Raw genomic sequence first — 27,077 nt, 5'->3', positions numbered from 1 at the left:
GCAGATGATGTTCTGAACGGAGATGTTGACAAGGGCCAGAGAGATCCCTATTTTGTGGAGACCCCCTATGGTTATCAGCTAGACTTGGACTTCCTCAAGTACGTGGATGACATCCAGAAGGGAAATACTATCAAGAAACTGAACATTCACAAGAAGCTCAAGTTGCCCGCGCCATGTCCACCGGGCCATCAAGTCGCCTGGCCCTCCACCGAGTCGCTCTTCTCCCCCAGTGACAACCACAGGCAGTGCCCATCCAGAATCCAGGTGACATCCACTCCCATCCCCCGGCCACCCGCCCCTCGAGAGACCTCTCCCACCTTCTTTAACGTCCTAGAGAGCCGACAGCTGCCACCTCCCTCACCCCAGCTTCCAAAGCTCAACCTCCATGTCACCAAGACCCTGATGGAGACACGGCGACGACTGGAGCAGGAGAAGGTCGGCATGCAGCTGGCGCCGGGGGACTTCCGGAGGCCCCGGCTGGCCAGCTTCGGAGGCCTGGGCTCCACCAGCCCCCTCCCCTGCTACATGGGCACTGGAAGCCACAACCCCGCTGTGCACCCACACCAGAATGGCTTCCAAGGCAACGGAGATTACAGCGCCTTCGCCCCGGCCGCTGCCCCCACGTCCTCCGTGGGCAGCTCCATCCGCCACAGCCCGCTCAGCTCAGGGGTCTCCACCCCGGTCACCAACGTGAGCCCCCAGCACCTGCAGCACATCCGTGAGCAGATGGCCGTGGCCCTGAAGCGGCTCAAGGAGCTGGAGGAGCAGGTGCGGACCATCCCGGTGCTGCAGGTGAAGATTTCCGTCCTGCAGGAGGAGAAGCGGCAGCTGGCCACCCAGCTCAAGAGCCGCCAGGCCGCCCCCCAGGGCGACGGCTGCGGCCCCCGGCCCCGCTCCTACAGCGCCGGGCACGCCTCGCAGCTGCCCCAGCTGGCCCGGGGGCGCCGGGGTGCCAGGGAGCTGTACATCGAAGACCAGGACGAGGAGCTGGAGAGCGTGGAGCAGAGCACGCAGCGGCTGCGCGAGTTCCGGCAGCTCACGGCTGACATGCAGGCCCTGGAGCAGAAGATCCAGGACAGCAGCTACGAGGCCTGCGCCCCGGCCTCCCGGGACAGCCGCTCCGTGGCTGAGGGCACCGACCAGGGCACGCATGGCCTGCTGGGGGCCCGCAGGGAAGCAGCCGTCTGCAGGGACACAGCTGTCTGCAGGGATGCGGCCATCTGCAAGGACGTGGCCGTGGGGACGCTCACAGACACCAGGGACGCCAGCGTGGGCGTGACCGAGGCCATGCTGGGCGTGACCACGGAGGCCGACCGGGAAATCGAGCTGCAGCAGCAGACCATCGAGGCCCTGAAGGAGAAGATCTACCGGCTGGAGGTGCAGCTGCGGGAGACCACGCACGACCGCGAGATGACGCGGCTCAAGCATGAGCTGCAGGTGGCCGGCGCCAGGAAGAGGGCCGACAAGGCCACGCTGGCACAGCCGCTGGCCTTCAGCAAGGCAGTGGAGGCTGTGGTGCCGACGCGGGACCAGAAGGTGGGCAGCCACGTGGCTGTGGTGGACAGCTGCGTGGGCACCACCGCACAGAGCCAGGATGCAGGCGTCTCCTGCCGGCCCGAGTGTCGCAGCGCCGCCGCGGGGCCCGAGCTGCCCATGAGCCGGTGGGTGGTGAAGGAGCGCGTGGACGTGTACGAGCGCGGGGCCGGCCGCACGGTGGAGACGCGGGACCAGGCGGTGGGCGCCGATGTGAGCGTGTGCGAGACGGGCAGCAACACGGAGGAGTCGGTGCACGACCTGGGCCTCCTCAGGACGGGCCTGGGCCTGCGGGACGTGCGCTCCATCGGCTGCGGGGACTGCCGCGTGGACGTGACCGTCTGCGCCCCGAAGGAGTGCGCCTCCCGTGGCGTCAGCACGGACACAGTGGCCCGGTTGGAGGCCGCCGTGATGGCCGCGCCCCGGACCAGCAGCCAGCACACCAGCACGCACTGGGAGCAGGCCGACCAGGCCACCAGCACCGAGCTGGCCACCCTCGCCGAGTCCTGCACCAACACCACGCTCAGCACCGCGGACAAGCAGACGTCCACCCAGCTGGTGGAGACGCGGACGGTGGCCGTGGGAGAGGGCCGTGTGCGGGACGTCAGCTCTCCCCCGAGGACGCGTTCTGTCGGGGTGGGGACAGTGCTTTCCGGCAGCACTGGCGGTGACAGGCCCTCGGCGGTGAAGACCAAAGACGCGGGCGTGGGGCAGGTGAGCATCAATGACCACTACCTGGTTGGCCTCAGGATGCGGAGCATAGCCTGCGGGCCCCCCCAGGTGACCGGGGGGCTCGCGGGTGGCAGGAGGAGCGTTGGCGTGGGGGACGAGCCGATCGGAGACACTCGGGAGCAGCCCCCGGTGCCAGGAGCGGTGGTGGGGCTGGACCACTACATCGAGCAGGTGCAGAGGCTGCTGACCGAACAGCAGACACTGCTGGCCGAGAACTACAGCGAGCTGGCCGAAGCTTTCGGGGCGCCCCACTCCCAGATGGGCTCCCTCAACTCCCAGCTCATGAGCACCCTCTCCTCCATCAACTCTGCCATCAGGTCGGCCAGTGCCGAGGAGCCGAGAACCCCTGGTGGTCTGGACAAAGCGACAGGTAGGCCGCTCCATGAGGGCCCTGAGGGTGGGTGGGGCCAGGATGGCGGGTTTCCAGGGGCGACGGGTTTGTAACCATCCATGGGTGAAAACGTAAGATTCCAAATCCAGGAGTTTTTCAGAGTTTTCTAGTTGGAGCATCGATGGGATCTAAGGAGCTCTGGTGACGTAGTGTGTGACGTCTGGGGCTTCTAACTGCAAAGTCAGCAGATCAAATCCACCAGCTGCTTAGGAGAGAGACTGGCAGTCTCCTCCCATAAAGATCTGCAACCTCAGAACACAGTGAAGGGTTGCTGGCAGCCAGCCTGGGCTCAGTGGTACCGGGCTGGGTGGGTGTTAAGGTCAGTTGCTGAAGGTTGGGGTGGGGAGGAAAAGCCAGCCGGTGTTGGGTGGCCGAGAAATTGCCACCTTCGTGCCAGCTTGATATGGTGATTCTTCATTCTCTTCCACTTACATTCTGCCCACTTCACCTGTGGGACACGTCTTCTGCCCTGTCCACTATCGTGGGCTCGAGTCAGTTCCAACTGACAGTGGCCCATGGGACAGAGCAGAACTGCCCATTGGGCTTTCAAAGGCTATAATTGTCAAATGTCGTGCAGATAACCAAAATGTAAGCAGTTTCAGTCCACTAGCTACTTCACAAAGAGAAAGATGGACAGCAAAGCTTGACCATCTGGGAAACGCAGGGGTTTTCAAACTCAGTGGTTTCTGTTGAGTTTGATCCACATGGTTCTCATTGGCTCAAGCAGCTCTTTGAGACTTGTCCACCATGGATAACCCTGTTGGTTTGAAATACCAGTGACCTAGTAAAGCCCAGCATCACACCAGACACCCCAGTACAACACACGTCAGAGCCAGGGTGGGGAGTGGTTTATGCTATAATGATGTTTTCTAGCTAGACTCCTTAAAAAGACCTTCCTCCTTGTCAGTTATGCTGTGTCTCAAGTGGTGGTGCGTGTGCGTGGGAACGCCCTGCACAGAGGTCAGGCTATCTGGGTGGGTTCCAGACGGACCTGTACCTCTTCCAGCGTGGTCACACTACATGTGTCGGTGGATATTTTAATAACTACTGTCCTCTCTTGTGTCTGCGTGCACACACTTCTGTATTCATTAAGGGCTCTTCGTAAGCACTGGTTCAGATCTGCTGTGATTTTTTTTCTTGTTAACATGTTAAATTGTGAGGTTTGAGAAGCCCACGTTCCCAACCCCTTCCCCACCCCCAAAAAAGGAATGTTTCTCAGGGGCTAGTATGGAAAATCCTTCTCTCTCACACTGTGGAGATGTTCTCAGGAGATGCCACTAGAGAAGGGTCCATGGTCAATAGAATAGACTCAGCTCACAGCCACTCTGTGCACTTGGCCTTCCACTGGCCTTTTGAGGCAGTAAATCTTAACTGGAGGAGACTGCCCATCTTTTTCTCACCAAGCCACTGGTGGATTCGAACTGCTGGAGATTCACACAGCCTTCGGGCTAGCAGTCCGTCTCTGTACAGTCTACACCACCAGAGCTTGCCTTGGTAAAACAGAGGGTCAGCAGAAGAGAGGAAGGCTGTCGACGAGACGGACTGATGTGGTACCTGTAACAGCAGGCTTGAGCACATAGGGATCGCACACGGTGACGACCAGGCCAGGTCTTCTGTTACAGGATTGCTGTGAGTCAGAACCAAATAGCACAACAATAGTCAAAAAACCAAGCTGCATCTTCTCCATTCTGACCAAAGGCTACCAGAAAAAAAAAAAATTCAAATGTGTGAGATAACGAGTGTGCATTCAATCTTCTTATGTGGAAAGATGCAGTGTCGGGCCAGATGTCAGCTGGCCATTACCAAAAATGGCCAAGCCTGTTTCTCTTTATAGCATGAGAGGGTAGTGATTAAAACGGACGGAAATAGACTGTTTTTCTGTCTTCCTGGGCCTCTGCTTTTAGCCCTGAATTCCTATCAGAAACTTTGTGCCAGGGACAGACTGTTTATTGTAGAAAAGGGGGAGAAATGCCCATGACAGCTGATGTGTGGGTTTTGGCCTTATAGAATCCAGGGATTCTAGGAAATGTATTGGGAGAGGGGAAGGATTTAGAAATAGAAAGGATTACAGTGACATAGAGCCCACAGCAATCTGCCTGAAGGACTAATAACATGCCCGCTTGCACATCCTTTTGAAAATGATGGTGTCAGAGGCACGTCCACTCTTTGTGCTGCTCCGTTCCCAGGTGCATTGTCTCCCACCTTCCCTCCACTCCCACACGGGGCTCCAGTTTCACATTCCTGCCCACCGGATCCTGCGGTGGCCCTGGCATCTGTGGAAACACCCTGAGGAGGGCACGTGGGGAATGGTGCCTGGCTGTGTGACAGGATCTCTGGGCTGTTTGCGTCCAGCTGACCTGCCTCGTCCCCTACAAATGTGCCCCTAATTAATCCACTAACACGTGAGACCCCCGGCGTCCATGAGCAGAAGAGGAGGATGATCAGTAGCTGCTTTCAGGACCACTCTAAGGAGGGGGATTGACACAGCAACAGGCTCAAGTGCGTCAGAGATGAGGGTTGCACGGGACAGGACAGGGTCCACGTTTGTTGTTCTCAGGGTTGCTGAGTTATACTCGATGGCAGTTAACAACAACAGCTGGTGGCTTAGTCTGCAGGGAGTTGATAACCCAGAGGTGGTTCAGATCCACCAGCAGAGCCACAGAAGAAAACGGAGCCATCGTCTCTGTCCTGTTCACAGCCTCGGCACCTCAGGGGAAGGTCGGCTGTGTGTTGGTTCAGATTCGACAGCAGTAAGGATTTTGGTGTGGGGTTTTGTTGAGAGTTTAGCCCTGGGAGTGTTGGTTAGAAACCACATTAAAGTGCAGATGGGAAAGTGTGCAAAGAGCAGGCAGGCCCGCCTTGAGATACGCAGGTTTGTTCCAGGCCAGGCCAATAAAGCAGAAATCATGATAGTTACAGAGAATTTTGGTTTCCTAGTGCTTATCAGGGAGCTCTGGTGGGTTAGTGGTAAGGAGCGGCACTGCCAGCCCAAAAGCACGTGGTTCAAATCCACCAGCTGCTCCGTGGGAGAAAGATGGGCAGTCACCTCCTGGGCAGTTTATTGCCTCTGAAAACGCCCCGGAAGGTGAGCTGTGAGCCGGTTCCACCTCGATGGTAAAGGACAGCAGTGCTTGTAAAAGTTACGTTTATACTAGACGGGGAGGCTAGCGGGCATCGTGCTCTGCTCGCCCGTCCCCGGTGGTCATCCCAGCAGCAGCGCCTCCACCAGACGAAGCTGCGTGGTCCCCTCCTTTGTGGTGTACAGCCCAGGTGTACTGCCCACTGCAGGTCCCTGTGAGGGAGACTGACACAAAGGCGGTGAGCGAAGGTGCTCTTGGGAGTGGACAACAGAGTGTGGAGCACGTTTGAAATAGTTCAAGAGTGATCAAAATAGGACACAGAGGTACAAGGTGAGGCGAAACGGTGCTGATAGAGTCGGTCAGAGAAGCGTGGCCTTGCATTTGTGAAAAGCACAGTATCCGAGAAGCAAGCGCATTAGGCTAAGGTCTGCCCCAGGGCCATGCTTTCGGCCTGAGAGGTCTTGAGAGGGGCTGGGAAGAGCCAGGCCTTCTGTCCCCCAGCCCTCCTGAAGCAGCGGCCAGCGTTTCTGGGTCAGGCTTGGGTGGAGGTGTAATTAAACGAGGACGGGAGTGGGAAGGAGATGTGCCCTGCCTTCCACTCTGGCATTTTCACTTCTAAGTGAGAGCCCCACCTTCCCAATGTCCCTGACTGCCCTCTGGGGTTCCTGGGAAAGACCAGACTGGCGTGCTGTTGGGTGCTGCCCCGTCCCTCTGACCCTGAGCACCCCGGTGACAGGGCAGAGCACTAGGGGGCAGGGCAGGGGGGTCCTGAGCTCCCACCATTATGGTCTCCTCTCCTGCTGAGCCCTTGGATAGAGTCCAGCTGCCTTTCAGTTAGCAGCCAAGCACTTAACCGCCGCACCACCAGGATGCTTGTTGTTTGAGGTGCCATCAGGACTGATCTCTATCTGACCATCTAGTGAGTTTTCAGAGGCTGTAAATCGCACAGGAGGAGAATTCCCGTCTTTCTCCCACAGAGCAGCTGGTGGATTCGAACCATGTGCCTTCAGGTTGGCAGCACAAGCAGCTCCTTATCTCTAGGCCACCAGAGCTCAGCTTCCAGCAGCACTGAACCCCACATTGCCCTCATTTGTTTCTGTCCTCAATCGGGGGAGCCTGGTGGTGTGGGGGTTAAAATGCTGGGCTCTTAAACCGAGGTCCTTGGTTTCTCTGCAGGAGAAGGATGAAGCTGTCTTCTTCTGGAAAGATTTTATAAAAAGCTTAAGAAAGTTTTACGTACAGATAGAACCATTCAAGTGTGTTTACTAGGAAGGGGGAGGGTGCAGAAAATAAGTGGATAATAATTATTCTAATGGGCAACGGGGAGCTTGGCTCAGAAAGGGCAGGATTCAGAGCTATTGTTTGTCGGGTCATTTTGAAGTGTAGGTGATCTGATGGCACGTCACAGCGACAATGGTGAGTGACGGGAGAGGCAGTATCACACACCGGATGTCGTAATTAATACTCTGGAGCAAAATGACTGAAACGATCCGCTTTGAATGTATGCTTTCAAGTCACAAAACAATGGAGAGATATATATCCAGTTGTTGTTGTTAAGTGTCGTCGAGTCGTAGGTGACTCATAGTGACCCATGAACGAAAGACCTGAACACTTGTATAACTTTTATTCTTTCTCCAGGTTTATAGGGTCTCCAGAGGCAAGCTATTTTGGAAGTGGATGCCTCCTGCTTCCAAGCTTGTTTTAATTAGAGAGCTCCACCAAACACTGTCCACCATCAGTAACCATTCTCTCACTTGACACATCAGTGTCACAGTGTTCAGCTTCACAGCAACCATGAGTTACCTCTGTACAGCAAATGGACATACCAGGGCTATGCCGTGTAGAAGAATGTTTGACCAAAAACAGGCCTGAGGGCCGCGGATTCGAGTCACCCAGCTTTGGTAGCACCACTTTCTGTCCCATCAAATCAACCGCCACTCATTATAGCGACCTTGTGAACCGCAGCTGCAGCCTTGCCGCAGCCCGCGCAGTTCTCGGTCTCTGCCACACTTGAGCCCATGGTTGCCGTCACTGTGTGGGTCTATCCAGTTGTGAGTTAGCCTCTCTTTCCCTGACCTTCTGCCTTTGCCAGCATGAAGTCTCTTCCCAAAAACTGTCCCCTCCTGACAGGATTTCTCAAGTGTGAGACAGTTTCAGTATCATTGCCTCCAAGGAGCACCCTGGATGCACTTCTTTCAAGATAGATTTTTCCAAGAAAATCTGCTGTCAGGAACCTCTCCAGAGTGCTCTCATGAGTAACAGTGTCCGCGTGCGGACTGAAGTGTGCCTGGTCCGCGGCACAGTGTTTTCAGTTACTGCCTGTGCATTTGAAAACTGGATAATAAATAAGAATGGCAGGAGGTGAATCAATGCTTCTGAGCTTTGGTGTTGGGAGAGAGGACCAAAGATATCATGGACTGATAAAAGAACAACTGTGTGTTAGAGGAAATGTAACCAGAGCGCTCCTTAGAGACAAGGATGGTGACACTGGTCTCAGGGACTTTGGGCATTCTGTCAGGAGGGGCAGTCCTTGGAAAAGGACGTCATACTGGGAACAGTAGAGGGTCAGAGGAAGGAGGAAGACCCCCAGCGTGATGGGTTGACGCAGTCACTGTAGCAGGAAGCTCACGCACAGTAGAAGTGAATGGGGAGGGGCCTGAGGCGGTGCAGAACCCTGATAGGCTCAGATCTGTGGTTCTTCGAGTCACTGTGAGTTACCAGTGAGTCTGTGACACCTAACAACAGCACTGAGGGGCTGCTCTGCTCCATCCTGCAGGGTCTCGGTGAGACAGAATCACCTTTCAGAAGTGAGCTTGGATTGGGGGTCTCATCTCTAAGATGCCCAGTAGCTTGCCTCCAGGAACCCTATGAACCTGGAGAAAGGATGAAAGTCACCCGAGTGTTGAGGATTTTCGTTCATAGGGTCACTATGAGTCATCTACGACTCAACGGCACTTAACAACAACAGCATGTGCTCATAGGAGCCCTTGTGGTTTAGTGGTTAAACGTTCAGCTGCTGACCAAAAGGTGAGCGGTTCGAAGCCACCAGCCATTCCCAGGAAGAGGGAAGTGGCAATTTGGTTTCGTAGAGGACAGCCTCAGAATACACTGCCCACCAGGGTCACTTACAGTCAGAATGGATTCGGTGGCGGTGGGCGTGACCGTATTGGTGACCATACACGTGGGCTCTCCAGCAGACTTCTGGGAGTTGTGCCAAGGGAGAGAGATGAAGTGTCCCTTCTCCATCAATAACGCTCCAGACTTCACGTAAACCCAGAGTGAATGCTCCACTGTCTGCCCCGCAAACCAGCATTTGGTCTGAGGCACAGGCCCCTGTTCTTTATGGGAAAACAAGAATCCATCGGCTTTGGGAAAACAGCTGAGTGATTGCACAGTCCCCATAGTGATTCCGAAACAAGGAAGTTATGTGTCTCTGAAATCTGGTGAGAATGCATCGGGGAGTGCCTGGCACGGGACGTGGCTAGTTAACAGCCACATTGTCCATTCTGTGTTTGCAGAAAACACTTGCCACTGGAAGCAAAAACAGGAGTTGGCATGCCAGACAGTTGATAGAAAGAAACGCAGCAACTTTTAGAATCCATTCAAATAGGTCTTAAAAGTCTCATTTTCTGACACTTTTAGAAACTTTGCTGTGTGTCCAGAGCCCATTCCAAGGAGCTTTGGAGGCACAGTGATTAAGTCCTCAACTGTTTACTTAAAGGTCAGCAGTTTGAAGCTGCTTCATGGGAGAAAATGTGGGGGGTCCACTTCCATAAACATTCACCCAGGGGGCGGGATGGGCCCCACGAGCCTCGGGCCGTTCTGCTGTGAGTCGGAGCTGCCTCAGCTGCAGCCGGTTTTCCGGTCGGCTACACTTTACCCCCTTTCCTTCCTGTCCGCTGTCCTCCCTGGCACGTGCCACCCAGTGTGGCCCACGGCTGCAGGTGTGCAGCAGGGGCTGGGCTTACCACGTTCAGAGAACTGATCACGTTTTCAGTTGCTGAATCAGCTTTGACTCCTGGTGGCCCGTAGTGTGGAAGAGGGAGACCGCATGCCAGCGTGGCTTTTAGGGGCTGCCTTTGTACCACAGTTTGCCAGGCCATTTGCACCCAGAGACCCAGATAGCAAATTCCCTGTGATTTAAGCAGCGTGGTTTTAACATGTGTCTTGGTCTCAGGCTTCGCCTCAGCAGAAGCTTCACAGCCTTGAGTTGAATGACACGGGTTTGGTGCTGTCAGCTCTGTCTGGTGCATCAGGGTCCCCGAGGGGGGCTGTCTTCTGTTCGATGTGGTGTGTGCGTGATGTATACAGGTGTCTGTCGCGGGATGGGTGTGTGTGGGTGTGTGTCGGTGCATCTCTGGATGTTCTTGTGTACCTGTATAAGTGTGATGTATAAAGAGTATGTGTGCTCGTGGAAATGTGTGCATGTCTGTGTATGTGTGAGTGTGTAACCATGTGTGCGGCTGTCGCTATGTGAGTGTCTGTCTGTTGTGGGATGTGTGTTTCTGTAACTCTGAGTATCTCTTCTGTTTGTATCACTGTGTCTGTGCATGCGTGTTTATGTATACATATGCGGTGTGTGTATATATGTGTGGTGTGTATTTCTGAAGCTTTGCATGTATTGAAGGGAGGTGCGTTCAGACAGGAAACGTAAGGAGTTCCCCATCCCAACAGGTGGGAGAGGGTGTGTGTGTGTGTCACCATAAACCACTCTATACCAAAGCGACCACGTGCCCCAGACTCTTGAGTGGAGGCAGGTTGGCCCTGGTGAGGATGCAAGAGGGCACGTAGAGATGAAGCTGGGTCGGGGCTCTGGGCACAGTGATGGGCTCCAGTCTACACAGGGTCCGTTTACAGGGTGCCAGCCAAGTCCTAGAACTGGGGCAGGAGAGGAGCAGACAAGGTCAGAGAAGATGAGTTGTCCAGGTGGGCAGGTGCACTGCGTTTCCTGTGTGGTGGTGAGCTTCAGGCTTGGCTGACTAGCTTAAGTCAGGGTTCTGAAGGAGTCCGGGTCCCAAAGGATTCAGGGTCTTTGGGTGACTCAGACATAAGTGCTCAGTTGTTAACCAAAGGCCAACATTTGCATCCATCCAGAAGTGCCTCAGAACAAAGGCCTGACAATCTAGTTCTAAGAAATAAGCCACTATAAGTTCCAAAGAGCAGAGCAGTGTGAAAGAGTGTTGACACGCCACCAAAGTTGTCACTAATGTCACTGAGCAATCTGTATAGAAATTGTCAAATGAGAACCTCACCGCCTGTGTAAACTTTCACCACTCAAAACACTGTGTGTTGTGTGTCTGTACGTGTGTATATGCATATACTTACCTATACAGCCGTTCAGCTCATTGCTGTCAAGTCTGAACAGACTCATAGCTCACCCTCCAGGGGGTTTTCAGAGGCTGTAAATTGCACAGGAGGAGATTGTCCATCCTTCTCCCACAGAGCGGCTGGTGGATTTGAACCTCTCGGACACAGAGCTGTCTGCTCCCATAGAGACGAGCTGTCCTTTGGGTGTCTCCTGCATCAGGATCATGGTGACCAGGAGAATCCTTCCTCTAACAATGTCTTCCTCCAACAGGAAGCAGCCCGCACTGCACCTGTAAATGTGGGGCGCTGTGGGTCGGGACAGCGGTGAGAACAGAGACGGTTCTGCAGGATCCGGCGGACAGGACTACAGACAGGGACCCCAGTGGCAGCCAGGCCCCCTTCCCAGCTCAGGAGACACTGCCCACTGTGAACCTGACCGATGACCAGATCGCCTCTGGTCTCTATGGTAACGTTCCTCAGCTTTGGGGTGTCCATGTCCCCAGTTTCAAGTCAGGTCTTCTTAAAGTAGAACTGGAATAATATAGCTCAGTTGTGGGGACAGGACACAGAGTATCCGTAAGTGATTGCTAAAGAAACAAACGTGGATGGTGACACTTCCTGGTAGAATTCTCACCTTCCATGCAGGAATCCTGGGTTCAATTCCTGGCCAGGGCACCATGTGTACCACTATCACGTGTCTGCTCACACAGAAGCTGTGTGTCTCCAGTTTGACTCCACCAGTAGCTCCGAGACACAAGGAGGGGCACTGACCTCTAGGGAAGATGTGTTGTTGTTGTTGTTGTTGTTGTTCTGTGCTGTCCATTCAGAGCTGACCCTCCAGTGGGGTTACCAAAGCTGAAAAGTCATGGGAGGGCCTTGTCCACCATTCACGTGAGGAGGAGCTTGTGGATTTGAACAACATGCCTTTGGGTTGGCAACACAAAAGCCCACTAGGCCACCAGAGCTCCGAGATAAAGATACACGCTCCCTCAACAAACCTCACTGCCGCTGAGTGTCGGAACCAGCACTGATCCTCCAGTGGGTTTCCTGAGGCCGTAAATCACACAACAGGAGATTACGCATTCTGTTCTTGTGTCGTCACCGGTGGATTCAAACCTCCAACAGCAGCTTTGAGTTAGCGGTGCAGCTGCCTGTGGACGAGGCCAGCAGGTCCCCTCTGTAAAGAAACACCGATACAGAAGCCCAACAGAGGGTCACTGAGGCAGTGCCAACTCCATGGTTGTGCTGGGCTTTAGCAGTTTCTCCAATTGAAGACAGACTAGGAAGAAAGGCCTGGCGATCTACTTCTGAAAAGCAGCCAGGAAAAATCCCCCTGGGCCATAATAGTCTGACCCCCACTGGTCCTGGGGCTGGTGCTGGACTGGGCAGCACTTGTATGGGGTCACCATAGAACGGAGTCTGACTCCGTGTCAGCTAACAACACGCACCCCTTCTCTGAGAATTGCTTGTTATGAAAGGCAGCGTCTGCCTCTCACGGGCTGCCCTGGGCCGCTGCTTTGTGCCTGAATGGTGTTTGAGACTCAGGGGAGACACGGCGTCCCTTTATCAGCAGTGACCTCGTGCACACGCCAGGACCGTCTCCGCTCCTGTTGTGTCTGTGAGGACTGATGGAGCTTTTTTCCACTTCGAGAGAGTTATTAATGGAACTGTGAGGTGTTTTATTTTTTTCATCCACACCATTTTTCAGGCAATTTTGTGCAAGTTTCTCCATGGAGACATGCCAAGAGCTACATTTCCATGAATGGGAATAATTCTAAAACGTGTGTGTCGGAGGATGGCCTGTTCGTTTCACTTTGTGTGTAGAGTCGTGGTCAGGTTCACAGCGACCCTGTAAGAGTCAGGCTGCCCCAGGGGGTTTTCTGGGCCACTGTCCATCTTACAGGAGCAGGTCACCAGGTCCCCGTGGAGTCACAGAGTGGGCACGAACTGCCAGCCTTTGTGTTAGCAGCAGAGACCTTAACCGTCCCGCACCAGGGCTCCCCGAGTATAGGCACGAGTCAAGTGAGTTTTGATCCCCCGATTCCCTGTCTCGCAGCCTACCCGAATAATGAGAGCACGCTCAAGTCCATCATGAAGAAGGCGGATGCGAGCAAGGATCCCAGCGGCACGAAGAAGAACCTCCAGTTCGTGGGCATTAATGGGGGGTAAGCAAGGCGGGGGGCTGGGCTCGCAGGTGGGCGGCCTCTGCTCTGCTTCCTGTGGCGGAAGTCTTACTCCAGGGCACCTGGTTGGTGATGGAAGACCCCCGCCTCAGGGAGGTAGAGCGAGTCTCTATCCCGTCCCCTCCCCTTCTCTCCTCTCCCCTCCTTTCTTCTCCTTTCTCCCCTTCTCTCCCCTCTTTCCTTCTCTCTCCCCTCCCCTCCTCTCTCCTTTCCTCTCTTCTTTCTCCCCTCACCTGTCCTCTCCCCTCCCCTCTCCTCTGTTCTCCTCCTCTCTCCTCTACCCTTCCCTCCTCTCTCCTTTCCTCTCTTCTCTCTCCTTCCCTCTCCCCTCCTCCCTTCGTCTCTCCTCTCTTCTTTCTGCTTTCTATAGGGAAACACGATGGTGTTGGGTGCTTACAGTTCCTTCCTCGGACCAGAAAAGTGTGGTCAAGGGGGCCCGGCACTGTGTCCTCTATCCAGTGTTGGACTGGACAGTGGTACTTCACATTGTCAGACTCAGAAGTAGCAGAAAGAGACCACAGCCATGAGCTCTCCACTCCAAGATGCCTGCTCTGTCTCTCCACATTCCCAAACACAACACTGCCACCTTTGAAGAGGCACCCATCCAGGCCAGCAGCCTTTTGTTGTCAAGAGTTGTTGAGTTGGCCCCCGTGTCCAGCGGAGCAAACCTCTGCCCGCTGCTGCACCATCCTCACGGCCGTTGCTCTGTTTACACCTGTGCAGCCCCTGTGTCCATCGTGTAACCCAAACCAGAGCCAAGCCCACAGCTGTCGAGTCCATCTGGACCCAAGGTGGCCCTCCATCGGGCTTGGGGGTCTCTGAATGTTAACAGGAGCAGACTTCCACATCTCTGAGCGGCTGGCGGGGGTTGGAAATGCCAGGCTTTGATTAGCAGCCCAGAGCTAGTCCATCGCACTCCGATGACAGTTCATCCCGTAGCCGACCTGGTAGTGGTTGGTGGGCCCTGCTTGGCTCTGTCTTCTCTGAGTCCAAGCAGTGAATTGATTGATCAGTACCTGATCTGGTCAGGGAAGCACCACGTGGGGCAGGGGTAACTGTTTGCTGCCAGCTCAGCGTGGTGGAGCCTGTACCTGGTCACAAAGGTTCCCACAGGTGAGGCAGCCCAGGTGTGAGGTGCTACGCAGGGCATGTCCCTACGGAGCTGTCAGGATTTAGTCTTCACCTGGGCCCTGGGTGAATCGTTAAGCGAAGCAGGAAGATCGCAAAGACGGGAAGGCCCGCAGGTGAACACGGAGCAGCAACTCACTTGGCTTCCTGTGCGTTCCCCTTTGTTCAGCCCACGCCAGGGGGCTATAATTGTGCCCAGGTGATAGGACATTGATAGCCCAGCAAGGCTGTCACCTACAGTCTGCACTTGTCCTCAGCCACCACCACGAGTTGCATGGTGACCCCAGGAATGCAGAGTAGACCTCAGCTGTCATCTTCCTGGGAGCAGGTCACCAGGCCATGATCCCATATTGCCTCTGAATGGCCTTGGACTTCTCAGCTTTGAGGAAGTGAGAGAACGTGCTATTCCTTTATATTGCCCCAGGACTCCCGTTCAGAGCTCCCTGGCATTTGAATAAGCCTGACTTTGACCCTCTGAGTGTGGGCTCTGTGACCACTGGTGGAATTTCTGCTGTCGCCTCTTGGCTTTCTTTACCTTGAAGTTTCTAAACGTCCTGGGTCTGTCCAGGCTCGCTTCGCATCTTCTGAAACCCCGATTGCCACCTAGGTATGAGACAACGTCCAGTGACGAGTCCAGCTCGGATGAAAGTTCCTCCTCCGAGTCAGATGACGAAGGTGACCTTCTCGAGTACCCTCCTGGCGTGGAGGAGGACAAGGACGAGGATACCCTTGCAGTGGCGGACGGGCACCGGGCCGTTCCCGCCGAAGGTTTCAAGTCCACCAGGGTGGAAGCTGAATTGCAGGTTCAAGAGTGTGAGCCTGAGAAGGTGGAAGTCCGAGAGAGGTGTGGTACATGTCCCTCCCTGCCCCTCATGAAAGCGGGCAGGGGTCTGTCCGGCATCTCTTTGTACTGTCTCTTTAAGGAAAAGAGAGCTCTGGCTGTGGAGTCTGTAGGGAGTTACGCTGCAGAGCCAGAGACAGCACCCAATGGTGGTTCGAATCCATCTCCCAGCTGCACTGGAGAAAGATGGCCAGTCTCCTCCCATGCCATGTACAGCCCCTGAAAACCTGCACGGAGGCTCAGCTGCGAGTCGATTGCGACCCAGAAGCACTGAGTTTTGAGTCTTTAGGGAAAAGCAGAGCTGGAATCTGTCTCTCAGAGGTTCGCATCCGTCCTGGAAGCAATGAGTGTAACAAACCCAAACCCAGTGCCTTCTGGCAGCTCAGCCTCACGCAGCCCGCCTTGGGGTCTGAGGTCACAGGGTGTAACAGGAGGGGACAGACCTCCTTTCTCCGGAGGACCAGCTGGTGGATTTGAGCGTATCTGTGCATCTGTGTTTGATGCCCCACACCCCCAGAACTTCTTAAATGCAGCAGCAGTGTGGCAATGCAGGGTTACGTCGAGCCACCTTTATTTTTAGAAACCTAACTCTTCCCTCTCTGGTATTCGCTGTGGAACCACCAGCTGCCACTGGCTCCATGCTGACTCATGTGTGACCTTTCATAAATAGATTGCCAGGCCTTTCTTCCAAGGTTCCTTTGGTAGATTCAAACCCTAGACTTTAGTTTCATGATCAGGTACCACCCAGGGCCTCCCTCCGGAACTAGGGTCCACTCAAGTGCCCAGTCTTTGAATCTCCCCCACTCCCTACTGTGTATTGAAAGACAGCAGATTTTCTGTGGTTATAAGTGTTTAATAGTTGGTTGTTCGCCTGTTATGACAAGACCATCATGCATGGGCGGGACAGCTCTCTGGGTTCCCACGGTCACTTTTGGTGAAGATGTGGACCAGTCACGTGTGTGAATTTTGTGGCTTTGCTGGGTGATCACCCCATGGACTGATTGGGGTTTATCTCATAAATAGATAGCTATAATAAAAGAGCAAAAGAAGTGGCTTGGCTGAAGCATGTCCTTAAAATTGTCCCCATTTGAAGTCTGTTGACAAATGGATAGAAGCTTATAAAGCAGGAGGGAGGGGAACAGAGACCTTAATCAGGCTTCTCTCCCATCCGACCCCTTTAACTTGTAAATGAATGTTTACCCCATGGTCACGTGGTAAGTAAAACATGCCTGATCTCACCATCTGATTTCTAGCAGATTCTTGGGGAGGTCATTTGGACACCGATGTGACTGGGTCTCCCAGCTCAGGCTTAGTGTGGGACCCAGGAGTTCACAGCTCTCCCAAACGCTTAAGAGCAACTGTTTTGAGAATTCAGGAGGGAAAGCCTCCCCACCCCCCTACCCTTGTCACAGGGCCCGTCCTGGTGAATCTGGAAGCCGCCTCCCTGAGCGGGCAGGGCCGAGTGCTGGTCACTGCTGATAGCCTTTCAGAGAATTGTAGGGGACGTAGAGGCTTTTCGTCCACCAGTGCTCATTCTCTTTATTTCCCATTTAGGTACGAACTGAGTGAAAAGATGTTGTCTGCATGCAATTTACTGAAAAATAATATAAATGACCCCAAGGCCTTGACCAGCAAAGATATGGTGAGTTGGCTTCTGGGCGGCAGTTGGGGTGACCGAGGGTCCAGCCTGCAGCCGCCCCCACACACCATCCTGTGCTTGAACTCTCAGCCCAGCCTGGGCTCGCAGTTCCCCACCTGCACTTTTTGGGGGGTTGAGGGGAGGCATGTACTAGCAGACGGGAAGGAGGATTCCACAGCCATGCCGTTGACCGTGGAGACGGGTCGACCTGCCCCACGAGGTCTCCATGGCTCCTGTCTACAGGAGCACATTGCCACCTCTCCTCTCCCAGGGACATGTGGGGCAGGTTCAAACCGCCCACCTTTTCAATAGCTGCAGAGCACTTACCTGTGCCCCCACCTGGGCTTTGTAGACTGCGGTTTAAAAACGTAGTAACTGGTGTCCAGTCGATTCCAACTCACTTTACTCTTTGTTATTAAGTCAGGACTAGTTCATAGCTGACCCTCCAGTGGGTTTTCAGAGTAAACTGCATGAGAAGAGATTGCTCACCTTTCTCACTCAGAGAAGGTGGATTTGAACCGCTGGCCTTTGAATTGGCAGTGCACCTCCTTACCTACTGTGCTACTATGTAAAGGCTTTGAATGCTTCCTGTTTCTCCTATGGAGTAGCTGGTGGGTTTGAACTGCCAACTCTTTGCTTGGCAGCCAGGTGTTTAACTCCTGCGTCACCAGGACACCTTGAGTTCTTCAAGGGTGAAAACGCAAAGAACCCTTCGTGTTAAACACTCGGAGCGTTTCTCATGCGTTTGCTTTGTGCTTGTGCCATCGAGCTGGTTCCGGTTCACAGCAGCCCTGTCAGGGTACAGCTGCCTGGAGAGGCTCGGGCTGTAATCTTTACAGTAGCCAACTGCCTCCTCTTTCTGCTGTGAAGCAGCTGGTAGATTTGAACCTCTGACCTTCCTCTTAGCAGGCCACATGCTTTGTGCCACCAGAGTTCCTTGGGAGGAAAAGAGGCAGTTAGTTTGCTGTCTGACTTCTCCGTGTCTTGCTTCTGTTTTGAGACCCTTGGGCCCCAGCGAGCAGGCTCCCTGTAGCTCTCTCATGTTTAGCCCTCTATTGGATGCCGTCGGGGCCAAAGTCTGCATTCCTGTGCCTGACACAGGCGAACACCATGTGCTGGTGTGGAATGTGGAAGGCTGGCCCTATTTTTAACCATAAAAATAACTGCTGTCTTCTAATAGTCTGCAAGGGTTAGACGCAAATAGAGGCGAGGGCTGCCTTGTGGGTGCTAACATGAGAAAGGAGAAGCCTCTCTGTGCTGGTGGCCAGCGGGCATGCGCTCCTGTAGGCTATTGAGATTTGGAAAGGAGGCGTCCCTCAGAGGCCAGCCAGCTCCCTCGCTGACAACTCTGTCTCCATCAGGCCAAGCCATGGAACTCCTGCTGGTGGTGTAGATGGAGGCGTGTACTTAAATGAGTATTAACAGTAGGTTCCACAAGGGAGGTGGAAAAGATAGTTTATGAGGCTCAGTATAGAACTATGAAACAAAAAATGTAGAACTAGAAGGGACTCAATTTTTTCAGCTCTAGAAAGACGACAAGCCATATTCCTCCTGTATGTTTAACCCGATCCGAAGATGATGACTGCCCACAGATTGATCACAGAGGTTGATGCTGGTGTGGACACAGGCTTTATCATGAGGTGGGCACAGGTGGGCCTGGCTGCCTGCTTCTGGGCATGTCTCTTAGTTCAAGTTCAAAAATATCAAATCCACTGCCTTCAACCTTTTTTCTTTTGTATGTGAGCGTGTGTGTGTGTGTGTGCGTGTGCACGCGCCATCAAATTGGATCTGACTGGTACAGGAGGAGATAGAGATTGTCCCTCCTTCTCCAACAGATCATCCGGTGGATTCGAACCACTCACCTCTGGGATTGCAGTGCAGCTTCTTGCCACTAGGCCACCAGAGCTCTCAAGTCAGTCTGACTTAGGGCCACTGTCCACTGGACTTTTCAAGAAAAGGCTGCCCATTTTCCCCATACAGAGCAGCAGATGGATTTGAACCACTGACCTTTGGTTGACTTCCCAGCATGTAACACCCCACCCCACCAGAGCTGCGTCTATTCCAGCCCAACCTGCTTTAACTTTAGCCGTAAAGATTACTAACTAGGGTGAAGCCACTCAGCACTGCTGACCTCATGCACCCAGCACTCACTTTTAAAATGTTTTCTGGAGGAATCAAAGTACAGTGACAAGCTCAGACTGGGGATGGCCAGGAGGAAGTGTGCCAGGCGTCCCCACCTGCGCACGCCCACCCTGGCCGAGCTTCGTGTGGCTGAGGGAGCCCTGAGGGCATGGTGTGTTTGGTATCATACTGCAAACCAGAAGATCAGTGGTTCAAGCCCACCAGCCGATCCAAGGGACAGTCTCCTGTCATGAAGCTTTCCAGCCTCTGAAGCCCAGTGAGCGGTCCATATGAGCTGGAATTGACAATAGTGGTGGGTTTCCTTTGTAGAAACTGCCCTGCCCACTGACTGTCCACAGCGCCCAGGCTGCCGAGTGGGTGGGATGGTCAGCGGCATTTCCCGGACATTTGCTTGGGGTCTGGGTAGGAATTGGGGTGATGACAAGCGTGTGCTGTGGTGGGACTGGGGTTGAAGTCGGAGGCGATGGAAGGAAGAGGCCCGATGGTGAGTTAGCTCAATATTTCCGTCCTGATTGCTGTCAGAGGAGCCCTGGTGGTGTCGTATATAAAGTACGTGGCTGCAAACCAAATGGTCAGCGGTTCAGATCCGCCCAGAATGAAGACGGGGCAGCCTGCTTCGTAGATTCCTGGCCTTGGACATGCCGGGCAGTCCCTCTCCTCTGTAGGGTCTCAGTTGGAGCCAGCTGGACAGCAGTGGGCTTTCGTGTGGGTCCCCTGTCGTGGAGGGACGCCCCATTTTCTGCTAGGTCCCTGGTCCTGTGCACGGTCCTAGGGGCAAGTTGACAGCAGAGCTCTGATCATCAGGGCGGCCTGTCACCTCCAGGCCTCGCGACGTCTACGCGGCGTCCATGTGGGCATCCAGCGGGCACTGACGGCTGTGTTGTCCCGCAGCGGTTCTGCCTGAACACCCTCCAGCATGAGTGGTTCCGTGTGTCCAGCCAGAAGTCGGCCGTGCCGGCCATGGTGGGCGACTACATCGCCGCCTTCGAAGCCATATCGCCAGACGTCCTGCGTCACATCATCAACATGGCAGACGGCAACGGCAACACGGCGCTGCACTACAGCGTGTCCCACTCCAACTTCGAGGTGGTCAGGCTGCTGCTGGATGTGGGTGAGTGGCTGAGAGGGGCAGGTCGGCCCCCTGCTCCAGCCCCGGCGGACAGGGCAGGACAGGGCACAGTCCCGGGTCAGCCGCACCTGCGCCCCTCCGTCTGTCCCTGGGCTGCAGCTACCTTGCAGAGGTGCCAGCTCACGGAGGTGGGGACAGAGCCAAGCCACCGTCACTGGTTTGTTAGAATGGCCATTCCCTCCAAACACACTGTCCCCAGGAACTCGGCCCCGACAGAGCTGGTGCCACCCCTGTAGTCATGACCAGAGCGGGACTGTCCACCCAGAGTGAGGCGGCCCCGGAACAGAGACGGCCTGTGTCCGGAGACTGTTCAGAAGGAGCAGCCTAGGGCGCGTGGAGTCCCCACATGACTGCGGTTTTGCTTTTAGCTGTGGTTAGATACACACAAGTCCATTATTGTGCACTCTTTGAACCAGGCCTCCTGTAGAACTGCCCTCAAGGGGCTCCAAGGCTGGCGTCCCTACAGGCCCTCTAATGGTGGAATGTGTAACGTGGCAGTCCAAACCATCAGTGGTTCGAATCCACCAGCTGCTCCTGGAGGCCTCGTCCCGTGCAGATGCACAGACCAGGAGACTGCGGGTCACCGAGAGCTGGCCTCGCCTCTGTTGGGGGGTCGATGGGTTACCTTCACAGAGGCTGGTGGGTTCGAACCTTTGGCCTTCAGTTAGCAGCCACGTTGGCCACCTGTGTTAGCTGTTTTTAAGCGTACAGTTCAATGGTTTTGAGGACACTCAGCGGTGTTGTATGACCCTAACCACCCAGATTTCTTTTTTTTTTTTCTATAATTATATTTTATTAATTTTCATAAACATTTACAGAGATTTTGGGCTTCCACTCATTCATTGTTGCACTATTCTCTCTACCCTCCTCCCAGTTTGTTCTTGTCCAAATGCCACAGTGCTTGTCAAAGCCAGTTCTGATTAATCTTCTTTGTCAGTGTATCCTTTGCCATTCCCTATCACTCCTCCCTGAGAGAGACTTCACCCTGAGTCATAAGGAAAAGGGGATGGCGTATTCTCTTAGCTACTTCCTGCTGAAAAGGGACGCTGTGGGTTTCAGGGTGAAGATCTTCTCTCACTACTCTAAAGGGCCCCTTTGGCAGTAGGAAACACATAGACTATTATGGAGATTGATTTGGGAATTCAGATGCACTCTTATTGATTGTGCTTGGCTGTACATGTACATATCCTTGAAGATGTATCATGGAGGTGTTGCAACCTAGAAGACACAAATTTGACTAACAAGTTATAAGTACATGAGTCCAAAAATTATGGAAAAGTAAAAGAAAAGATTCTTTCATTGTTTTACAAACCCTCCCCCAGGTCCCCTCCACCATGCAGCCCTCGCTCTAGTCTCCTGTGATGACAGAAATACCCAGTTACATCTCTCTTTTAGACGGTTCTCTCCCTCCCCTGCTTCAGTGCAGTATACATTATTGAACCCATCTTACTCAGTGTCTCCCTAACCCCAAGGACAGTCCCATTCTACAACAGTGGCATCATGTAATATTTGTCCTTTTGTGACTGACCACCCAGATTTCTTATCGCATCAGGCGACTTCCAGAGGTGCTCGTTTGATGCAATAGGGGGTGTTCTCACCTGTCCTGCTGTGACCTCTGCCTCGGATGCCATCTCCCTGGTCCCTTCCTAACCCATACGTGAAGTCACACACGTGGCTGCCCTGGAGGTGACTGTCCTGTTTCCAGGTGTCATCCAGGTGGTTTCACTGTGACCCAGGTATAGCAGTGCTCAGTCCCACCCCCGAGACCTGCGTCATCCTCTCATTTGGGGACACTGAGCCCACGGCTGGCGGCACTGCGTACGTCTGTCCATCTCCTCGAGGGTCTCCCTCTTTCTCACTGACCCTCGAGTTGACCCAGCAGGATGTCCTCCTCCAGGGCCCCTCCCTAAGGTCCCTCATTCCTCTGCCCCTTCCCTCGTTTTCCTTTTGTTTGTCTCATCATGAGCATAACTTCCGTTTTCTATTTCACTCTCTACGCACAACTCATCACCTGTCGTTGTGTCCTGTAATGTTGGTCCCACTTCAGGGTGACCCTACGCACAGCACAGCAGGACCCCCCACTCGTGGGCCTCACAGTCTTGTTCTCTGGGACGGTTGTTGCAGCCCCTGCACCAGTCCAGCTCCCCAGGGGTCTTCCTCTCTGCTGACCTTCTGCTCTACCAGCCTCGAAGCCCTTCTGTAGAGACTGGCCTTTCCTGAGAGCTGGAATTCTCCCCATGTTTCTTGCAGATGTGTGTGACGTGGACCACCAGAACAAAGCGGGGTACACTCCCATCATGCTGGCCGCCCTGGCCGCGGTGGAGGCTGAGAAGGACATGAAAGTCGTGGAAGAGCTTTTCGGCTGCGGGGATGTGAATGCCAAGGCCAGTCAGGTCAGTGGGTCACGTCCGGAGCCCACCTGTGTGGCTCCCAGCACCAGCAGCAGTCAGGCCTGATTTGTTTGTTTTAAATTACGGATCCCCTAAAAAATCTTGGGACTCATCCTGCAGCCAAATCACAAGCCTGTACAGTGGACAGTAGTACACGCATAAATAAGCAGCTACGTAGCCGGCCAGTGACCAACCAGCTGGCCAGACACACACACACACACACAGCCCCCCCGCAGAGACTCACAGTTAATCTGAAATTCCTCCCCACCCATTGTTCCCTTTATGGGGGGAGATTTCTAGGAAGCCGTGGTAGTTGACCTGTATGTCCCCAAGGCCGTCTCTGTCCCAGTGTCCACAACATAAACTTTGCAGCTTCTCTCTGCACTAAACTCCTCCAAGCTAAGATGAACCAGGCCTCACATTGCCTTTGGGGGCTGTCTTAGGCCCTAACCAAAGCCCCGGCACCAATCCCATGACCATCCTGTCAGATCCATTCACGGCAGCCCCGAGTGTCACCAAGCGGAAGTGCACCATGGGGTCCTCATGCCGAAATGCACCGTGAGGTCCTCGTGCTGAAATCCTTAAGGAAAGCAGCCTCAGTTGCACAGCGCATAGAGGAGTCAGCCACTGTCTGAAAGGCTGGCTGGTCAAGCTCACCAGTCCGTGGGCAGCAGGCCGGGTGGTGATTCTGTAACGGGCACAGCCTGGAGCACGGCCGGGCAGTTTCCCTCTGTGCATTAGGGTCGCAAGGAGCCGGAATCTGCCCGGCTGCGCCCAGCACAGAACCTGGGTGGAAGCACATTACCAACTCGCCCTTCTGAGCTGCCTTGGGCTGGGTCTGAAGCGCCAGTCTTTAGGCTGCTTTATGCCGTCAGGGACACACCGTAGCTTTCTGCTTTCAGAAGAGAGTGTTTCACATTCCCTCCTGTCCCTCTGTACCAGCACAGACCCGCTCTTGCAGCCTCTGCCCATCTTCTGACCCCACTGTCCTCTCTCCCGCAGGCAGGACAGACGGCCCTCATGCTGGCGGTCAGCCACGGGCGCATCGACATGGTCAAGGGCCTGCTGGCGTGTGGGGCAGATGTGAATATCCAGGACGACGAGGGCTCCACGGCCCTCATGTGTGCCAGCGAGCACGGTCACGTGGAGATTGTGAAGCTGCTGCTGGCCCAGCCGGGCTGTAATGGCCACCTGGAGGACAACGTGAGCCGGCCACCACGGGGGTGGGTGGGGGGACAGAGCCCCGTGAGGCCTGTGCCCTGGTCACTGTCCAGCCGTGCACTGCCTGGCACGGTGCAGACGGGTACTCACTGTGACATCAATTCACAAGCATACAGTGGAACACGTCCACCTACTGTGTGCAAGCCTGTGCTGGCAGTGAAACCCTTACACTGTTCCTACTGTGTGCAGACAGGTATTCACTGTGACATCTTTGCATAAGCACATGTCTGCCTACTTTGTGCACATGTGTCCTGGCAATGAAACCTTGACACAATACCTTCTGTGTGCAAATTTGTACTCATCTTCACATGAGCATACAGTAAAACACACGTCCACCTACTGTGTGCAAGCCTCTGCTTGCAACAAAACTATCCCTCCTGTGTGCAGACTCGTACTCTCTGTGACAACTTTACTTGAGCCTGCAGTGAAATACATACCTACTGTGCGCACGCTTATACAGTGACACCTTTACCTGAGCATGAAGTACAGTAGGCACCGCTCCTACTATGTGCAGTCTCTTACTCACTCGTACATTTTCACACGAGCATCTGGTAAAACACATACCTACTGTGTGAACACTAATACCGGGACATCTGCATTAGTGCAAATAAAGTGCACACTAGACCTACTGTATGCAGACAATTCAGGACCCGGGCACTGTGCCTGGCCCTGGCCCCCAGCTTCCTCAGGATGTAGCCGAGTGGACACATGGGCGCCCTGCCCACAGCTGGACGGACACTTGTTCCTGTACCTCTTGGCTTTCTGGAAGTTGCTGGCATTTACCCCATCCTGTTCTTTCTGCCCTCAGGACGGCAGCACAGCGCTCTCCATAGCCCTGGAAGCAGGACACAAGGACATTGCAGTTCTCCTCTATGCCCATGTCAACTTTGCAAAAGCCCAGTCTCCAGTGAGTACTGTGCATTTGGACTTGATAGACTGGTGTCCAGCAGGTGGGCAGGTCCTGGAAAGGCAGGTCGCCTGGTGGTTCTCGAAGTAGAGTGTAGAGAGTCTCTTAGTTCTCCAGTGATTGTGTCACAGAAACCACGGGGTGGGGGTGGGGGGTCTTTTTTAGAAACATTTATTCTCTTAGACCAGGAGGCTAGCAGCCCTCGTTGAGAGTGGCTCTGACAGGAAGGGCTTTCTCGCTCATGCTTCTAGAGGAAGGCCCTTGTGTCCTTGCGTGTCTGCAGGCTGCACGCCCTGGAGATCTGTGTGTATCTTGGCCTGCCCCTGTGTCGAGGGCATCCCAGCACAGAGACCCAGGTCTGAAGGATGCCAGCCCCCCTGGCGTTTCTCTCAGTGATACTGAGGTCCGTCACCCCAGCCCATCCCCGGCCCAGCCCTCTGCTTTCTCTCTCCTTTCATCTCTGTCAGACAAAAGACTGCACCCCAGGGAGACTCTGAGATGGGACTTCATTTATCAGTCATTACAGAACTCCCACGTCACATGCCTGTATATTGGAGGGGGCCGATGTTCCATCCGTTAGTAGAAGTAAAGGAAACAGGGCGCTGAGATCAGCCTTGCGCATCCATAGAGGACAGAGTTCTTGTCCTCACGGGGACATTTTTACGCCCTGAGGATGTTCCGGTGGTCAGCTGCCAGGCCTTTCTCCCAGAGCACCTCTGGGCGGACCTGTTACAGACGTAGCTGATGAGTGCGTTAACCATTTTCAGTCCCCAGGGTCAGCACCTGAGGACACAGCTGTATGGCCTGTTCTGGCATCTTTTCAAGAGAGTGGGTGCCCTCTGGGATGGGACGCTGATCCCGTCACTCTGCATCACAAGAGCCCCCCTGGCTTTGCTTTGCGGAGGCGGTTGGTTTTGTTAGATAAACAGAAGTGAAGGGCGTGGAGCCTTCTCTAAAGTGGAGCCGGTGTTGTGTCACTCAGCCACAGAATGTTCCTAGGAGGAGTTTGAACCTGGGTCCTTTGGAGGCCTGAATGCAGAGGGAAATACCAGCAAGACTTTTCTTTAAATGCCTCTCTCTTGTCTTTATGTAAATGTTACTGAACTCAGGCAAGAGGCCAGACAAAGCATGCCACCATGTCCCTGACATTCTTGCCTAAAAATGTGTCCTCACCCGCTCACATTCTTGCACAGGAGGGGGCTCCCAGGGCAGTGGGGGGTGGGGGGCACTGCTGGACACCAAGTCCTGGCTCGCAGCCATGCAGACAGCATACTCCTCCCGAGTGTTCTGTCACATGGAACCCAGCTGTCCTTGGTCACAAGGCCAGACCGGGCCTCCTGAACTGATGCCAGCTCATGTCTGTCAGAGGTGAACTGCTCCGTGGGTTCGTTCCTTCCTTCCTTCCTTCCCTCCTTCCCTCCTTCCTTCCCTCCTTCCCTCTTTTTATGAAAAGTCCTTTTCAGTGTTTGCAGCCAGCACTTTTTAAAAGCTCACACAGTATAAGTTACCAGAGAGCATTGCGCTGACGCTCAGCCTTTGCTGGTGAGATTCCTGTTGCCGTGAAGGGTGGTAATTACTGTCCGTGTTGGGAGATGCCCTTTGTGTTTTAGTTTGTGTTTCATTTGGGCAGTTCTGTTCAGTGTTTCACTTGTGTTATTTGTTGTTGTTGAGAATGTTCACAGCAGGACTCCCCCAGGAGCGATTCAGGGACAGGGGACATTCTCTTTTCCGAGCTCTGTAACCGTCCTCACCCTACTCCGCAAGGCCCCTGCCCCAGAGGTTCCTACTGATTTCACGCTGCTGTCAGTGTGACCCCACACAGAGGATGTGTTAGAAGAACCCAGGGCTCAAGGCAAACACTCTTCACGAGTGAAAACTAACTCTGGTTTGGTTTTGGGAGCTCTGGTGGCAAAGTCTAGAGAGAGTTGTGGTGTTAACCCAGAGGCAGTGCCTCCGGTGGTTTGAATCCCCCAGAGGCTCCATGGGGAAAAGATGTCAGAGACGGTGCGATTGGAACAGGACAGAGCAGTTTAGGGCTGTTGTACATAGGGTCGCTATGAGTCGCAGGTGACTCGACGACACAGAACAACAACAACAAAACCTTTTGGAGGGTCAGCTGTGAGTTAGTTACATGGAGTTAAAAGAGGACATTGAAGGATATTTTTGGTTTAAGAGTTCTTGATGATCTCAAGGTTTCTGGGGTTTCCGGCATCAAGGGCTCAGAGAGTTTTCAACAGCTGATTCTTCATAAGGAAATTGCCAGGCCTTTCTTCTGAGGCACTTCTGGGTGGACTCAGCCCCCAACCTTTCAGTCTTAAGTGCTCATAGCACCCATGGACTTTGAGGTCACTTTTTAACCCCCTCCTCCTCTTCCTTCCTGGTCTCTAGAGCACCCCCAGACTTGGGAGGAAGGCGTCTCCTGGGCCCGCACACCGGAGCAGCTCCTTTGACTGA

General features: G+C 54.2%; 1 protein-coding gene across 1 annotated transcript; it reads left to right on the top strand.

Moving 5' to 3' along the window:
• KANK1 (KN motif and ankyrin repeat domains 1) lies at nucleotides 1-27,077 on the top strand. The gene is made up of 10 exons (XM_006881325.1): nucleotides 1-2,635; nucleotides 11,315-11,509; nucleotides 13,100-13,208; nucleotides 14,962-15,198; nucleotides 16,750-16,837; nucleotides 19,868-20,087; nucleotides 22,356-22,498; nucleotides 23,498-23,698; nucleotides 24,525-24,623; nucleotides 27,012-27,077. Exons 1-10 carry the CDS (start codon nucleotides 403-405, stop codon nucleotides 27,075-27,077), a joined length of 3,591 nt encoding a protein of 1,196 aa, XP_006881387.1. The 5' UTR covers nucleotides 1-402.

The sequence above is a fragment of the Elephantulus edwardii genome, unplaced genomic scaffold, assembly GCF_000299155.1.
Source record: "Elephantulus edwardii isolate Elephantulus edwardi_28Jun2011 unplaced genomic scaffold, EleEdw1.0 scaffold00014, whole genome shotgun sequence".
Classification (NCBI taxonomy): Eukaryota; Metazoa; Chordata; class Mammalia; order Macroscelidea; family Macroscelididae; genus Elephantulus; species Elephantulus edwardii.
This window is presented reverse-complemented; position numbering and strand designations above follow the sequence as displayed.